The 18,508-nt window shown below is 38.5% G+C and overlaps 1 protein-coding gene across 1 annotated transcript; it reads right to left on the bottom strand.

Moving 5' to 3' along the window:
• Positions 1-1,487: 1,487 nt before the first annotated feature.
• LOC108927487 (uncharacterized) lies at positions 1,488-17,748 on the bottom strand. The gene is made up of 18 exons (XM_018740823.2): positions 17,544-17,748; positions 16,701-17,042; positions 16,042-16,389; positions 15,041-15,142; positions 13,764-13,859; positions 13,483-13,575; positions 11,871-11,945; positions 11,415-11,528; positions 10,968-11,045; positions 10,639-10,728; positions 10,209-10,301; positions 9,731-9,814; positions 9,501-9,593; positions 9,207-9,299; positions 4,069-4,087; positions 2,930-2,990; positions 2,428-2,481; positions 1,488-2,085 (listed from the first exon to the last, which is right to left on the bottom strand). The coding sequence occupies exons 1-18, from the start codon at positions 17,599-17,601 to the stop codon at positions 2,071-2,073; spliced, it is 1,908 nt and encodes a 635-aa protein (XP_018596339.1). The 5' UTR covers positions 17,602-17,748; the 3' UTR covers positions 1,488-2,070.
• Between the last annotated feature and the right edge of the window lie 760 nt (positions 17,749-18,508).

Genomic DNA, 18,508 nt, shown 5'->3' on the forward strand with positions numbered 1-18,508 from the left:
TGACATCACCTCAGGTCATTCAATGGCGACACCTGAGGTAACATCTGCAAGGAGAGCGAGCGAGACAGGTTTTTTTGGGGGGAGTGGGGGTGGGGTACTGAGCAGGGGGTTTGCCCAGGGCACCAGACAAGGTAGAACCACCACTGCCTCTACTAACAACTAGTTAAATCACAGCTCCATACATACCTTCAAGACACTGCACTTTCATACCCACTAGCAGAAACTACAAATGCACCAACTTGAACTACCCTAATTAAAGGCTACACCTCCTTAATCACTGCCAGCTGCTTCCCGTTACTACCCACCTGCCACTAATTTTCCACCATTACTCACCTCCAGCCAACCTGCAATCCCAACTACCCTGCTCTCTTTTCAACCATAACCACCGACTTACCTTCTCGGCTGCCTTTAATATCAAATTCCCCCAACAATGATGTGGCTGATTTAGCCCCAAACTCTCTAACACCTACCTCCACAGGTCTCACATGAGCCCACCATCCACAGTCTCTTACCTCTGCCACCAGATCTGCATATTTTAACAATTTCTGTTCATAAGCCTCCCCAATAGCATCCTTGAACAGCACTGTTAACTCTACAAAGTACACAATCCGCTCACACTCTGAATATAACACCATGTCTGGACACAATGAAGTAACCGTATTGACCTGCAGAACCTGAAGCTGCTTGCCCACATCAGCCAGCAGCTTCTAGTCCCATGCATAACCCCACCTACCAGGGCAAGTGTGCCCTTGCATAGTGCTACTCTCTCCTGCCCACACAAAACCAATTGTTTTAGCCATACTGCAAACAGGCAAGGAATTTGCCACCTGCTGCTTGCTCTCAAAAACACCTGCCAAACATCTAAGAACTTGATTATGGCACCAAGTATATCACCCCTGCCCCAAACTAATCTTACACCCTGACAAAATGTGCCTCAGCATCACCATACATCTTACAAGAATCATCACCACCTGCCCACTGCTTAACATTCTGTGGTGCTAGCAGCATGTCAAAAGTTGCTCCAACAATGAACTTAAGGTGACTCGCCTTCATAGCCCATACATCTTGCCAACATAATTTCCTCTTCTCCACACCTTCCCAGTTCACCCACTGACCCTGCTTAACTAATGCGACTGCCTTTACACGCCTTGCCTCTTCTTTCTGCCCCCAGACCTGCTCAATGACCAGCTGCCATTTGTCTCCCTCTGGAGTAGCATGATATCAGGATGATATCTTCACTCATTGGATGTGGGTTACATTAAAGTACCTGCAATCAATAAGACCTCAGGAGATTGTGCCTTTAGCTATAGAGCACCTAAACTGTGTAACAGTCTACCAGTTACTGTAAGAAATGCACCCTCTGTATGTCTTCAAATCCAGACTAAAGATTTACATGTTCACTCAGGCATATCACCACAAAATTTAATTCCACTTCGCTATGATTTCAGTTTTTTCCCATCGCTGTGTCAATACATATTAAACTTATTTCTTTAAATAAGTTACTAACAATTTCTTCTTTCTGCGCATTGTCTCCCTACAATAAGAGCTGAGGAGGCCAACCAGCCGTTAAAGAAGCATCCTATACTCACTCAAGATGATGACTAATGGCCATGATAGAGAAGGCGTGCTTTGCTAAGCTGGGAAATCAAGTTACCATAGAGCAACAATGCCTTTGTTACCTGTAATTTGATGTAGAAGTCTTATTTAATCTAGAATGCCCAGGAGGGGTGGGCAGCCTCTGGAACTTGCACCCTCTGAGGTTTTTTCCTCCCTCAACTTTCAGTTGGGAGTTTTTGTTCCTTTCCTCTGTGGCCAGTAGGCATACTTACAGCTTTATAATAGCATTGCTAATGTATTAGATAGTTCTGTAGTCTGTTTCCTTGTCTGATGTATTTGTTTCTTTGCTCTATCCCTGCGTTCAAGCATTCTGTGCTAATTCATGAGAAGAGCAAGCTATAAAAAAAATAAACTGAATTGAACAGAATTTTAAAATAATTAACTACTACTACCAATGCAAGTAAGGCAAGGCAGTTAGGCTACAGGTTTTTGGGACTCTTCAGGTTTTTTTGGTCATTCCTCATTGTCCTGTGAATGAAAAATAATAAAGAAGCATTACTTTATATAAATACATTGTTGTATACATCTTAGAAGGACCAAATTATAAGGTTATAGAATTAGTTCTGTTATGGGCCAATATACTGTACATATTCAGCTTTTAATGGTTCTAGTATGCATGTCCTAATTGGTGATTAAAATATATTTATATGTTTAAACAGCATCTCCCAATTAGTTTATGACTGTACAATAATGCAATAAGCTAAAATACTGATTAAATCAGTCATTCCCTCTGATAAGACATATTTGCAGTGATGTGAGATTTTATAGTTCTTTGAACCTTAACAATGCTGCATCTGTGATGATTTATACCTTCTCCGCAGGAAGGGAAGATAATGGTGTCACCTCTGCAATATGACGTGATCTCTGCAACAGTGACAGAAAATTATAGACATGGTACTATACAGTATGTACTACAGTTTTTCTAATACTTTGCCAATGATTTTGCAAAAGAATATTTTGTAATTGATTTTGAAATTTTGATAAACAAATCAGCATCAAAATAGCAATATTTTAAATCTACATTAAAATTGTAATGTATTTTAAATAGGGAGGATTTATGAATTGTCATCCAAGATAATCTGTCACAACATCAATGTTGACATGTCACACCAATTACAGGGCAGAAATACAGATTAACCTTTTTCCTTTTCTCAGAAATTAATAACAGCAAACAATTCACAATTACAGAAGTTTCTGTAATGTACCAATGAATAATATCAAATGACACTTCCAGCAATAGCATACTACAAAGATAAAGTTAAAAAGCAAAAATTAAACATGTATAATGTCAGTGCAAGCAGGACACACCCACCAGACTGTTTCTGGAGAGTGGACAACATCTCTTGATAATATCAGATAGCTCTTTTTTCAGTCTGGATAAAAAAAGAAAATTAAAAAAAGCTGCATTTTATATAATAGCTTTTATAATGCTCAGTTCATTTTAAACCAAACAATTATTGTACTTTTCATCCTGAAAGTCAACTCCACATATAACAAACTGAAATCTGGAAAAAAAAATTGCATACAACAGAAAATTCAACATATCTATTTGACCAAACCAGAGCTTTAAAACTATGGGACTTTAATTATTACATGACAGCCTTCCACATATACTTTATTTCTGTACAAAAAGTAACAGTAAAAAATGTTACAGGGTTCTCTACTCAGGGATCTAATCAACATAAGAAATTAAAAATTTGTTAAATTAGTAATTAAAAGAAATTCAGAAAGAACATTCCTGCTCAATGCCATTGTTACAACACTCTGGTAAAACCACTTTTTGTTTTTAGTTTTAATGGAGTTTAAGAACTGGTTTTGTATAAATATAACCAATAACTGCAATGTCTTGCTAATTCCTAATAAACTGTCCATCTACCATGGCAGTCTGCAGTACAGTTTTAGAATGTTGTCTAAATGTTAGTTCAATGAAGCATAACCATAGCCTCATTATTCAAATGACTGAAAATCCAAAAGGGAGGCAGAGACATGCATATTATTATGTGCTACATGCAAATCAGTGTCTGTACATCATTAGCTCATCACTAGTTCAGTTAGTTGTTTAGCAGCATTCTTTGAACAACAAACTACCAAATGATGAAATCTTTTTTCATTTAGTTGAAGAGCAGGAAGGAAGCATGGGAAGACAGAGGAAGAGTTTGGGAGGCTCTGTCACCTACAGAACTGGTTAATTTACATTAGTACTAATATATGATGTTTTGTTTGTTAAATTGTTATTCCATATGGTGCCAAAAATATAAGTTATGAAATTTTTGTTATGGTAATAATTCTCATGGACATATAGATACAAGGAAGTCTGACTGAACTTACATTTATTCAACCACAGAAGGTGACAGTATTTCATGCATTTCTTATCAGTTATGCTACCTAGATCAGAAAATTAGACAATTCTGAAATTACTAAATAAACAGTCTTAGTAGTATGTATACTTACTTTTCCTTCTTCTCTGTCCCTATAATTCAGAAACAATAGCAAAAATTTTATTCTTTCTGGATCAACATAAATTACATGACAATTTTAATGTAGCATGTCAGAGAAAATAATGCAACAAGTATTTCATATTTTTGAATATAATTCCAGGGCAAAGGCCTTGAGTGACTGAAGATTACCACACAGCATGTAGTTAGACATTTTTCTTTCACTCTTTCTCTTAAAGGCTGGTTGACCAGCCTTTGATGGCTGATGTCATGTTTCTATCTGGAAAGTGGGTCATCAGACTGAAGCGCAGCACAGAGGCACACACAAAGTGAGGGGAGGATCCAAAGGTCATGGTCAGGAAACTAGCAAGGGTCATCAAGAAGCAGACATCATTAGGAGAAGAATCCAAAAACCATGAGTCAAAAATCAGGCAATGAGTCAAAGGAAACAAGGAAAATGAGAAAACACAGGAGAAAGAGGATCAAGACCCAGAAGCTAGACCAGGGAATTAGGACCCATAAACAAGGCACTGCAAGCATCACTGATAACACATAAGGCCAAATGTAGTTCCACAACATTCTGAGCTCCAGGCTGTCCTTTTATGTGCCTGGACCCTGATCAACCGCAGGTGTTCCTTGTTGCCAAGGTGGAAGGTGTGACAGTTCGGCTTACGCTGAGATAAAATTTGAAAGTAAGCAATTCTTGACTGAAATGATGCTGTCACATTAAATTGCCAAAGTCAAAATATGCAGATTTGTTTTTTTGTTAATTATCTTCTCGCATAGTTGTGCAGATAGATAGAAGCAATGGGTTGTGTGTTTCTGTAGTTGTCGGTTGTATTTATTTTTTTTATTTCTTTATTTATTCACTTATTTAATTGTATTTCGGTTTGTTAGGGTGGGGGGGTATGGTGGGTTGGACCTCATCCTGCTCTCCGGTGGGTCTGGGGTTCGAGTCCTGCTTGGGGTGCCTTGTGATGGAGTGGCGTCCCGTCCTGGGTGTGTTCCCTCCAGCCCTACGTCCTGTGTTGCTGGGTTTGGCTCCGGCCCCCGTGACCCCGTATGGGACAAACGGTTCAGAGGGGGTATGTGTGTGTGTTTGTTTGTTAGGGCGCATGCAAAGCTAAAACTCCTGTGCCCCGTAGAGTGGGTGTGACTCAGTCGATTGATTAATTGCATCTGTTTGTTTTGCTAACCACTTTCAATTAGGATTCTCAGCTGACAAGAGTTAACCTGGTTTAAATAGCAGCTGGTAAGACATAGTGGCAAAGTTTTGGTATAAAGACTTAGGGTGCAAAGAGAAGGGAGTTTACTTGTGGTACTCTATCAAGATAGGCCACTATGTGAACTCTACTATCACGTTCTGCGAGGGATCATGTGTCAACCGTTAGAGTTGTCTATAGCAATCAAACTGTGCTACGGTAATCTGATTTATCCCTATCTGTCAAACTCTCTATCCTGCTTCCATTTCTTCATGAAATGGGGGAATTGCTAGTCTGCTGTGAGGAAGCTTGACTTCATACCAGCCTATGCCTCCAACTCTTGCTGGACCTCCTGGTCCTAACTGAAACCTAGATCACCCCAGACAACACAGCCCCATTTGCAGCTGAACTATTTTTTCCCACACCCCCTCATTCCTCCAGCAGAGGTGGAGACAGACATCTACTTATCTCTCCCTGGTGGGAATATTCTGTTCTCCCTCTCCACCTGCATGACCTGTCCTCCTTTGAATTGTATGTTGTTTATCATTGTCCCAATCATTCTTATTGTGGTTCTTTATTGTCCTTCTGGCCCTCCCAACTGCTTTTTGGATTCTCTTGACATCTTGTTGAGCTCTTTCCCAGGGAACAACACTCCATTGATTCTCCTGCGTGACTTCAACTTGCATGTTAAGGGCATTCATGCAAGTGGCCTTCTGTCACTTCTGCAGTCCTTTGACCTTTCCCTGTCCTAGTCCCTTGCTACTCAGAAAGCAGGCAACTGCCTTGACCTTGTATTTTCCCATAACCATGGCTGTACTGTCCTCTCTGTCTCTGATCATCTCTTCATTTCCATCCGACCTTGTCTCACCACTAATCTCTCTAGTTTTTCTGAACCTATTGTCACATTCTGCCCTAACTGAATCTCTCGTCGTCTTATCTTGTCTCTCTCTTCTGCTGCACAATTGTCAGATCTATCAACAGACAATGCAACTAATATTTTCCTATCTTTCTCTCTTGTCTCTCTATCCACACTCTTCCAGACCAGCACATGTCAGTGCCACCCCATGGCTGACTGATACATAACATGCTAACAGGACCAAACTCTAGGCTACAGAGCAACAATGGCGAAAATTCAAGACTCGCACAGACCTGGATGTCTACAAAACAACTCTTAGCTACTTTTCACTCTGCTGTCTTCTCAGGTAAAACAACTTTCTTCTCCAACAAAATAATCTGCAACTAAAAAACCACACAGACTTTTTGCCACCTTCTCATCCCTACTGTGTCCTCCTCTGGCCTCTCCTCATCCTCTCACTGTTGATGACCTTGCTTTTTCAGAGATAAGGTCAACACGGTCACGGACAAGTTCTCAGCATTACCCTGCCCTGTTCACAATGGACCTCCCTGCATTTCTCTGCACTGGCTTCCTATAGCTGCCCAGATCAAATTTAAGAGCCTGTTTATAGCCTACAGATACATACATTTAAAATGAACGTAAATTTCACTGCACCAGATGCATCAATAGAACTGTTCCCAGCTATCTATAAGACTTGATCAACTGCTACCCCCCCCCAAACAGGACCACTATGCTCTTCCACAGCCACCCGCTTGGTGGTCCCATGCAAAAAATGGAGGTTCTCGGTTCTGGCTCCGCTGTAGTGGAACAACCTCCCCTCTCACTCAGAACTGCTAAAACTGTCCACATTTAAAAAGGGTCTGAAAACTTGCTTTGCCCATGATCTAAGTTCATATAAGGTATAAATGTTGCTGCACACAGCATAATGCAGCTACTCCTGTAATGTACATGTATCTCAAAAATAGTAGGAAGGAGCTCAGGAATTTAATATTTTGAAAGTTTTATGCAGCGCACATCACAGCATATGCTGGAAGGAAACCAACTGTATTTAAGAATGACATCTGCAACTATGTCTCTTCTAATGTAATGCACAAATTGTATTTTCTATGAGATGTTTATCGCTTTGAAGAAAAGTGGCTGAATGAGTAAATGTAATGCAAAAGAGCAATTTGGTTGTCAAGTAAAATTAACTTCCATAGTTTTCTTGTAGTTACAGAACAGGCTTAAACTTAATAGTAGTATGAAAACAACAGTACTACATTTGTTAATTACCTACTGTTATTTTGCCATCAGTGCTAGGAAGACAAGTTACCACACAGCAATAATGCCATTAGCTGTAAACTGACTTAGAAGTCTTATTTAATCTAGAATGCCCAGGAGGGGTACTTGGACCCCCTGAGGTTTTTTTCTCCTTTAACTTTCAGTTGTGAGTTTTTTTTTGGTTCCTTTCCTCCATGCCCAGTAGGCATACTTATAGCTTTAATAAATGCATTGATTCTGTGTTACACTAATCTGTAGTCAACTGTCATCGTTGTTTCTTTACTTAAGCCTGGGTTCAAGTGCTCTCTTTCACTGCGTGAGAAGAACACTCTAAAATTGAATTGAATATGCAAGCAAACTATTTTCTGTATACAGGCATCCCTCAGTTTACAAAATTAAGCCTATTCTGGAAAGTGCTAATATCAACATATTACATACTGAAAGCCTATTTCCTATTATTTTAAATGAGGAAAATTAGTTTCCATCTCCAAACAAAATTTCCTAAATATCACAGGAACACTTTGAAACACCTATTCAACTCATGATTTCAGCACAATTTTAACCACATTTAGACACTTACTATTCCAGGTAATTCCCACTTTTATTTTTGAATTGATTGGTTTATTGCTATATATTTATTATAGCCATAGTATATAGCCAACTGTCTTGTCTTTCTTCAGCACTCTGTGTCACTGTGTGAGAAGAGCACTCTATGGAAATAAATATAGCTGAAATTGAATTGAATCAGTTCTCCACAAGATGAGCATAAACAAAGTAGGGATTCATGATACATTTATTGCAAACAACTTTGTAAAACTGCACACTGCTGCTAAAATGCAAATACATACTTGCAAAACCATCAACTAATCTTTGCCTGCTAGTCGTTCTGCAGTCTTCGCAATCATTCAATCAAATATCACATTCAGTATAACCAGCAATGCTGCTGTGGAATCCACATAATGCTCCACTCTCTTAAGGCAATACTCCCATATTCAAAACCCACCAACAGACAGAGATGTAGATGCAGATGCACCAACTACAGTACATTACTGCACTTCCACTTTACCTGGGCAACCTTTTTTTTTTAACATGCTTCAAATTATTTTATTTATTGTATGATCAAAAACAGATCTTCAGGAACATAGGGCAAGCTTTAAGCTGTAAAATTGTCTTCATGTAGCCAGAGTTTAACATCTGTGTCATCCATGTTCATCAGAACCATTGGCGTGGGTGTGTATGTGGGGCAGTAAGCCAGCAGATGTTCTGCAGTTTGTTGCTGCTCTCCACATGGGCATCCAGGGCTATCTACTCAGATAAATTGCATTGTACTGACTTTTTGTTCCAAAATCAAAAAATTCGGTATAAAAAGCCAAATATTAAGAATATTATATATTTAAAAACGAGGAGGGCACGGTAGCCTAGCAGGCTTGGCCAGGGCCTAATCTGTGGTGGGTCTGGGGTTCAAGTCCTGCTTGGGGTGCCTTGAGTTGGACTGGCATCCTGTCTGAAGTGTATCCTCTCAGCCCTGCACTTTGTGCTGCTGGGTTAGGCTCCAGCTCGGGACAAGCGATTATGTATATATTTAAAAAGTAAATGTGCCTTTTTGCTGAATTAATCTGGAGTCAATTATTGATCACTGTGATTTCACATACAATTTCAGTCTGGCAAAATCCACAATACACTAAGTTTTGCAAGAAAGTCATTAATTCTAAAAATCTGTACATTTCAAATATCTTAAATATGTCCTTTCATAAGTTCAAAATTATTGAAAAGATGTTTTTCCTTTTGTAAATGCAGTATATTCAGATTTTAATAAAGATCATTAAATGTACTTACAGTATGAAAACAGATTTAAAGTGAACCAGCTCATGAAGAATAAAGATTCAAAGGGTAAAGTGAGCAGCCGAAAATCAATCCATCCTCCTGTTTCTGAAATTGTGTGGAAAAATGCAGAATTTCCAGTTTAATATGATGCAGCAGGTTATGTCCTGTCACAAATATCTTCTGCATCTTAAATAGCCTAGTGGAAAGTATCCAAAATGCCTTCTTAAATATTTAGGACAATCAATCAGATATTCCTACTCATGTAAAACAATTCCAGGATTTACGCCTCAGTATTTTTTTTCTTACCTGCTTTCAGTATTAATTGTACAGCCAGTGTAACAGAATTCACAAGTGCAAGGCCAGTTGCCCCAAACTCATACACAATGGTATGAGGTATGGCTGAAAGACAGAGACAGTAAGGGTTTGATGAATGCTTATACTTTGTAAACAGGCATAAGTTTACTGACTATGTAACATGAAGCAGAAACAGTTCAGCGTTTAAAAGGATTCTAATAATAAAGAAAGCCATACTATACCATGTAAATTCCCACTATTATGAAAACAGGATGTGAAAATCAGAATGCAGAGAAATCCAGAGACACACATCTTTGCAGAACACTCTGTGGTCAGAAATACAATTTGTATCAATTGTTATACAGCTGATATAACAGACTTCCAGGAAAGGGTCTCAAAACATCTCTTGCTGGCACACTTTTCTTGCTCATTGTGGCCTAACAGTTATGTAGCTGTTATCTGCATCGCATCATGTGTCATGGTCATCTTCATAGTTCCTATGTGGCTCATATTTTTACCGGCAGCTGCTCAAGAAACGTAACAGTCTGACTATGGGTTCATTTAATTGATCACAGCAGCAACTCCACTTAATGAAATTTCTGCCCAAAGCACAAAATAAAATATTAATACTTAAAAAGGTCACTGCACTTAGAAGTGATATGTGAAACCAGCTGTGACTTAAAAACTTTAAATGATTGATACATTTAAGTATACTACTACCTTTGTCATTTTCCAGAGCTATAACTAGGATCTGGAAACTGAATATTGTGTGAAGTATGAAGAAAGTCCCCGTGAAGATGATGTGACATAAATCTAAAACATAAAAATATATAGTTATTCAATCATAATTAACATGCTGTAATTATGATGGTAATCCTGAAGAGTGAAAACATTTTATTACTAACTATAGGTGAATTGTACTGTAGTACTTATAGTATATGTTGTCCTCTATGTCTATGTGGTCCAGGAGAAACGCTATTTCACTCCAATGTATGTTCTAAACATATTGCGGAGGTGACAATACAGTTGACTTTGACTTAACTGTTAAAAAGTAAAATATATTATTTTCAAACAAAATGGGTTTTTATACATTGCTGTTAAATATACATTTAGATAATTATCTATGCCTGCCTTTTAGTATTATACTTACAAAAATTTCTGTTCCACCGCAAAGAGCAGTTTTTGATCGTAGTGCATGTAAATATTGCAGTAGAAGTAACCAAAACCAAAAGAGCATAATCTGAGAACAAGAGAACACAAAGTATTTTTCAAGGTGACTGTTCATGTGGCTGTTAGTGAATCAAGTGAGTTCATTACATAATTTTCAAAATTCCATTATTAGTTTCTCAAAAAGCACACTTTTCATTAAGAAATACATATGGGACAAGAGGTTCAGAAAATGTGTGTTTAAATACACATACAAATTTGTTTAAAAAAAAGTAGTAATAGGAAAATAATCATTTTTACAGGGAAACTCACCTAGTCTTTGCATCTTTTTCATGAATGAAGTAATTAAAATGAAACCGCTGTGACTGAAAACCAGCCAAGGAAATGTTTCTGACACAAAAAAAAAAAAAAAACCCATTAGAGAGGCATTTAAGATTGTTATTTTGTCAGTTATTATTGTTTTTGTCAGTTTAAAGTTGCAGTTTTATCAGTCCGAACTATTAAATATCCTTCATATTGTAACTAGGTTTAAAGTTATTTGCAAAAACATCCTATTTAGCAGACTTGTGTTAAAATTTTTGAGTCAGAACTAATAACTAATAATTAAAACAGAATATAAGAACTAATAATTAAAATAGAAAACTAACCAAACTTGTTTAAAAATTATAGCCCAGTTAATTTAGGACATCGCATGCCACTTAAGACTTGGCTCTGCACAAAACCAGATATCACCACAAGTCTTCAGTATACTGTAGGTACCTTGCTGGAAAATGATGCAGATAACCATAAGAAGACCACCAGATATTGCTATTCCAAATAGTACTTTTACCATTGTGTCAGGGGAGTATTTTGTCACAAATTCATAGACAACACCTGAGAAAAAGAATGAAAACTCTACATTACAGCCTGACAGACAATCTTAAAAATTCAGACATGCAGAGATCCTGCATTTCACTAGTCAGCTGACAGCAACTTGTGTCAATAGAGTCAAATCAGTTTGAGGGACATCTGTAGCCTACACTCAGATGGGTGATGAATCCTCCATGCATCAGCCCTTTGCTTATCAATAGTGTAAAATGTGTACTCTTCTTTCAATAAGCTACATAATTCAACATCACTGATTATGTTGGCACCAAAGTAACAGTTTTTGTTTCCCTCATTCAACTAAGAAAGCCTTTTCATTTATTTTTAAAGGAAAGAGATGTATTAACTTACCAGCAAGAAATCCTGCAACAATAACCATATTCTCCAGTTCAAAACTCATGTATTTGAATATATAGCATAGATTTCCTGTAACATGGGAATAGTACACAAATTACTCCTCTGCAGACATACCACTCATTATTATATATAATTTCATGTCATAACAGCCACCCATTTCTGATATCTTAAAAAAAAAAAAAAAAAAAAAAAAAGTTGCCTTTCAAACTTATGAAATACATTTACTGACAGGGTTGTTTATGTATGTTGTACAGTGTGTATATACACAATTGACAAATTATATGTAATTATGACAGAATTGTAACATTCTGCTTTCTGACAGTCAGAATTCTGATCAGACACCAGAGAGCTACTGTTTGACTAATCTATCAACATCAAGTAAATATTTTCCAAATTTCACAACAGTTTCATTGTAGCAAAAACAAATATGAAAACCTGGCTGTTTTCCAAACTGTACTGAGGGGGGGGAATGTATTGTCCAGTCTAATTTAGTTTTCAAAGATGCTGAGCCAAAACAGGCACTGTCAGGCAAAACAGAGGACATGAAGGAGATTGGATTCTAATAAAGAAACCTGCACTTGGATCCAAAGGGCAATACAGGAATTTGGAGTTCAGGGATGGGCGAATGGTCAGGCAATCAGCGGTCAGGGTAACAGTGAAGATACATAGTCGAAAACAGCAGATGAGGTGAATGGTCAGAAGTCAGGGAACAAAGAACAGGATTCAAGGACAAAGGGGAATAGAACATGTATTGTGGGGGGTATCACTGGCACAGAGAAGACAGTTCTCTGAGACTCCACAACTGGGCAGTGGTAGAGGGGTGCTCTTTATAGCCAGGTTCTTCTGGTTGAGGTGCAGGTGTGGTCATTATAGGCACATTATAAATGGAGCCATCCTTTAGAGCAGGGTTTCTTAATTGGGGTCCACTAATCCTTTGGAGAGCCATGTATCTAGTTTCATACATTTATGAAGCACAAGCTTGTTCTGGAAATAATTATAACTAATAAACATCAGAAATGAAATCAATGAAAAGTAAAATATTACTATGTCATCACTATATATGACAATTTTCTGTGACGGTATATATTACAATGAGTATAATATTTTCTTCAAAATTTTAAATGAAAATACTTCTAGGAGAAGGTCCTTAGCTTTCCTTGGATTATTAAAGTGGTCCATGGTCTATAAAGGTAAATAACTCTGGCTTTACACTGCTGATATATGGACACATGTCTCAGCTGGTGTCAGTTTAAGGAAGTCAGATGCTTCAAAACTCCAAATCCAATGAAAACTAGAATTATGATAACTAAAAGCTGTATCTTGGTTTTTCAGTTCAGGATTTCACTTATAATATTCGCATTTCAAACCATTTGTTATTTTGCTTTGTCTTCACTACAAACTGAAAGCAACTGTATTTTTTGAGAATGAACTGTCTCTTGTTGCTGTCCTATAGAATCTTCAACCAGCCTAGGTAAAAAAATATTTTCCATCTGATCTCTATTGTCATACCATACAGGTTGAGGACTCATATAGCTAAGGAAATTAATATGAAGTTCAACAAGTAATTCAAGAAAAATAATTATGTGAAAGCAAACTATAAACATACCTGGAAATGAATTCACATAAGGAGCCATCTTAAACAAAATTAGAATCCTTATTAGATTGACAGCAGCAACAGTGACTATTTCTACTTTGAATCCTGTTAAAGACAGGTTAGACAAGTAATAGTGAGCAAACTGAATTAACAAAAACAATTTAACTACTTCAATAACATCAGGCCAAGCATGTGTATATTCGTATTAAATGTAAGTATTAAATCCAACAAAAAAAGTCCAACATCATTGACATGAGGCAGCATCAGCTAATTCATTAATAAATTCAACTCACCTTCATTTACACCCCACAGGATGATTGCCAAGGAAATCATTAAACAGGGAAGTGTGACATGAAAACAGTGTATCCACAGGCTTCCTCTACTTTTATCTGCAGTGTTAAAAAAAAAAAAAACCCCCCACACACACCACTGCTGTAATTACAGACACACACTGACAGAAGCAGCTTGTCCTGAATGGGGTCACTGTGAGTCAGAGCCTAACACGACAACACAGGGTGCAGGGCTAGAAGGGGAGGGGACATACCCCGTTCGTCGCAAGGCACCCCAAGCGGGACTCAAACCCCAGACTCACCAGAGAGCAGGCACAGGCCAAACTTGCTGTGCCACCATGCCCCCCACTGATATAAATAGGAGTTCTTTATTAACAGTGATATATTCATACTCAGAAACAGAAATGCTTTCACATTACAAAATGTGAAAAATGAACCAATGTTCACTGTAAACCATTTATCCTATGCCAAGGGTGTGGAAGTCCAGAGCCTATTCAAGAAACACAGGGCACCAGATTTGGTAGGGTCAAGAGCTAACAAAGAGTTCAAGCTAACCTGGAACTAATTAGTTATTTGCTTCATTTGAAAGCCGGCTACCAGAATTTGATAAAAAAAAAGTCCTTTGGATTAGGAAAATGGACAGTTTACCTCTGGTACCAAATTTTGTTCCACACAAATATAGAAATCAAGGTATAACAGGGTAAATTCTGGGATAACTAAAGCAAACAAGGTAAAATATTCACAATAACAACATTAGTTTTCATTAATAATTAAGGAGGTCTATTTAGTCAAATCCTTTTTAACCTTTTCAGTGGCAATAAAAATCTCCTGTGTGAGTAGGTTTAATGAGTTTTGGAAGGACCAGATCCTGGTCAGTTTGGGGTCATTACAGGTAGTGTGAGCAACTCAGAGCACCTGGAGTATGCGATCAGGTGTATGTTTGATCCCCGTTCATTCATATACTCTCCCTGTCTTTGTGTGGGTTTCCTGCATGTACTCCTATTTCCTTCTACAGTCCAAAGACATTTTAGGTGGATTGGTCACTCTACATTTCCCACCATATTTGAATGTGTATAGTTGCCCTGACACCCTAGGATGTACCCTGCCTAGCTTTGTGCTTCCATGATGTACTCTGAATGACTGCAACCCTCCATCTGGACAAGTGGTTATTCCAGTTTAGATGCCAGAGTTCTAAATTTGACACTGTAAAGACAGACATTTTCAGGTTTTAACTTGAATGACCAACAGCAAATAACAAAACATGATTTTAAAATACTCACTCTTCTTCCTGAAACACCAAAGAGACAAAGCACCCATTATAATGGCTACAGGAGTCACAGCTATGGACAGTCCAAAGACCAATTTTTGTAGGGAGGAAAAACCTAAAAAATAAAGAATTTATTAAGCATTTGCTACCCATTTGGTACAACTTTGGTCAGATAGCAATCAGTGGGCACCAAGCTGGGAAACTTAATGAAAATGAATACCTAGCCACATATACAAACTAAACTAGGATACTACCTTATGTAGTAATTAAGGCCATGGATTTATAATAATCTGAATGTTACCAGTCCAAGCCTCATTCCCTGTTACAATGTTATAGTACCTTTGTACAATCAGTGTATTGTTCAACTGACCTTGCCACGCCCACACCACCGAGCCAATGCGAAATGCCTGGGGCGCGGCACAGACTAATGCATAAAAGGCAATGTCAGAGCAGGAGCTGATGCGGAACCTTGTTCAGCCCTGATCCCCTTTTTTTTTTTTTTATAGAGCGCTCTGCTCACGCAGTGACATAGAGCAGTTTAACACAGGCATAAAGCAAGAACAATTGATACAAAGAAGACAGTCAACTACCATAATGAAGAACTTATTATAGAGCTATAAGTATACCTACTGGCCACCGGGGAAAGGAACAAAAACTCCCAACTGAATCCTAATCCTCATACCTCCTTATGGTCATCGACCTTGCCTTTTGGATTGTCCCTGTAATGACGTTCGTGCCTCGAAGACCTCTTCCCTGTCCTATGACAAAGTCTCTCGGATTTTCCTGAATAAAGCACGAATTCCGCTTCGCACTTGGGTCTGCCACTTCCTTCCGGAACCAACCATGACAGACCTATTCTGTTTAACTCATCACATTAAACTTCTTTGAACTGTGAAGTCTTGAGTTAGAACACTCTATGCATTTTTGTGTTTTAGGAAAAAAAAAAAAAAACCACACACACACACACACCAACATAGATATGCATATTAAAGTACTATTTTTCCAAAAACTTACCCAGTTCTTCAATCCTGACTGTGACATTAGCAGAACCTGTATCGGTGTATACTTTACACATGTACTCCCCTTTGTCTTCTGTCCTGACATTTCTCAGTTTTATAGAGAAGTTTCCTTTGGAAATTTCCTCAGTGAAGAATTCTGCTCTATCCCAGTACCTTTCATTCTGGGACTCTGGTTTGCTCTCCCCCTCACTAAACAGCAGCACTAGGATGTTTTCATCTGTCTTTGTCCATTCCACCTCTAATTCTGCCAAAGGAATATGCAAGTCCAAAGAGCACTGAAGAATGACATCCTCACTGGCATGTGCATAGACAGGTTTGTCTGTACCACTCACCATCAGCCGTTCTGGAAAAGATAAATAGGAATCTCTAAGAATTTTGAAAAAAACACTGTTCACATTTCTTCCCCCTTTGGCTGATCAAACTGATGCATGCATTTGCTTCAGGTGTTTCCTCATTGGCAATCAAATGTATTGTTTTGTTCTGCCACTTGAAGAATGCCACATATGAAAATAGAAGTTAAACATGAACATGTCAACATATAAGAGAGTAGAATGATTTCTTTTTTCCATAACTTACCCTTATTTCTTATTAGTGTATTTAATAACCTGGAATAAACAAAATTAGATAAAATATGTAATCATTTATTCCATTTACCTATACTCATTTTCACCAGTGTTTCATTGTGCTGCAGGTTCGTGTAAACAATACATTTGTACGTTCCTTCATCTTCAGGCATTACGCTTTCCAGCAGGAGAGAGAAGTTTCCTTTTGGAATCTCCTGCATGAAGAACTGGGCTCTGTCCATGTAGGAGGGGTCCTGTGATTCTGGTCGGCTCTCCCTTTCCTGGAACAGGTGCACTATGGCCTCTGAGTCTGTCCTCTTCCACACCACCTCAAGTTCCTCCAGAGGCAGCGGGTTCTCCACAAAGCAGGGCAGAAGAACATTTCCTGACTCTCGGGTCACTATGGGCTCAGCAGGACCATGGACCAGGAAACCTGAACCAAATTTCACCAGGAAGATTTCCCACCTGAATACACTCAGTATTACACAAAGAGCTGAAATCTGAGCCTTTAAAATAGAATTCTCAAATAATAATATATGATTCATTTATTTAACTCACATGAAATGTTGCCGGCAGAGATCAGCATTTAAATAAATACTCAACCCAATAATAAGCTAAAGTGGCATAATAATGTGGTGTGTAAAGTAATTACCAATTATTTAGCCTAGGAGAGAATTTTCATTGGAACAAGGAAATTTAAGAGTAAGCGCCTTCAAGAATGTGCGAGACTCTGAATCGTGAACTTTCAAATTGTTAGCGCTAAACTCCATGTTAAAATGTACTTCGCGGGATTAAATAGGTACGGGACAAGATCGTTCGGCTGACGTCTCTTTTACATCGGGTTCTTTTATTTAAGTAATTATTATGCCAAAAGTCGACAATTTTAATTAATTATATTTAAAATTATATCGAAATTAAAGTTGTGTGGAAATACCTTTAGCGCTGGAGACAAATGTGAAGATCAAAACACACCAGGAACACACATTTTCCATGTTTTCTTCTTAGGGTTTTAAATACGTTTCTTGACGGTAAATTAACTAACGATTCTCGCAAATTAAGATATAAAATAAAACAAAAAAACTACTTAACTAGAATATGCTTGCACTAACGTCCGGAAATCATGTGTCGCATTGTCGTGTTTCCTCATGAAAATGAAAGTAGGTTACACAGTAAATAAACACCACATTCCTGGTGACCTGTGTGGTTGGATTCCTACATGATCATCATGTTGTATTAAGCATAATAATTTGCAGGTGAACAAAACGTTTTAACAAGTATTGAAGGAAACGGTGCGGTGGCGCAGTGGGTTAGACCACAGTCCTGCTCTCCGGCGGGTCTGGGGTTTGAGTCCTGCTTGGGGTGCCTTGCGACGGACTGGCGTCCCGTCCTGGGTGTGTCCCTTCCCCCTCCGGCCTTACGCCCTGTGTTACCGGGTAGGCTCCGGTTCCCCGTGACCCCGTATGGGACTAAAATATGGGACGGTTCTAAAAATGTGTGTGTGAAGGAAACGGAGTGTGACTGTGAGGAGGCTGGGAAGATAGCAGAGCAGCAGCAACTTGTGAGGACGAATGTGTGACAGACTCTTTAGACTTGTGTAATGGAAGTACTCCCCTCTTATACTCTGCCCCCCCCCAATAAGCAGCTCTTGCCATCCTGCAGCACTGTACCTGGCCCAGATGCATGCATATTTATTGGCTTGATTTGTGTTTCTAGTGCAAAAGGAGTATCTTTATCAGTAAACTGGTCCAGTTGCACTTCTATAAAGAAGATGACCCAAGTTTACTTCTGCCAATAGCCATCAACTCTATAATGAGTCGGAATGGTACTCCTGAGAGGACACACACACACACTCTTTCTGAACCGCTTGTCCCATACAGGGTTGCAGGAAGTCAGAGCCTA

Source organism: Scleropages formosus, chromosome 20 (assembly GCF_900964775.1).
Source record: "Scleropages formosus chromosome 20, fSclFor1.1, whole genome shotgun sequence".
Classification (NCBI taxonomy): Eukaryota; Metazoa; Chordata; class Actinopteri; order Osteoglossiformes; family Osteoglossidae; genus Scleropages; species Scleropages formosus.

What these genes read in the sequence shown, in the direction of transcription:
- LOC108927487 (XM_018740823.2), bottom strand. Translation starts at nt 17,601, where the DNA reads ATGGAAAATGTGTGTTCCTGGTGTGTTTTGATCTTCACATTTGTCTCC. An exon ending in TTGGTGTTTCAGGAAGAAGA is followed by an intron (nt 13,860 to 15,040) that starts GTGAGTATTTTA and finishes TTAACACTGCAG; the next exon opens with ATAAAAGTAGAGGAAGCCTG. An exon ending in GCGGTGGAACAGAAATTTTT is followed by an intron (nt 10,302 to 10,638) that starts GTAAGTATAATA and finishes TTTATGTTTTAG; the next exon opens with ATTTATGTCACATCATCTTC.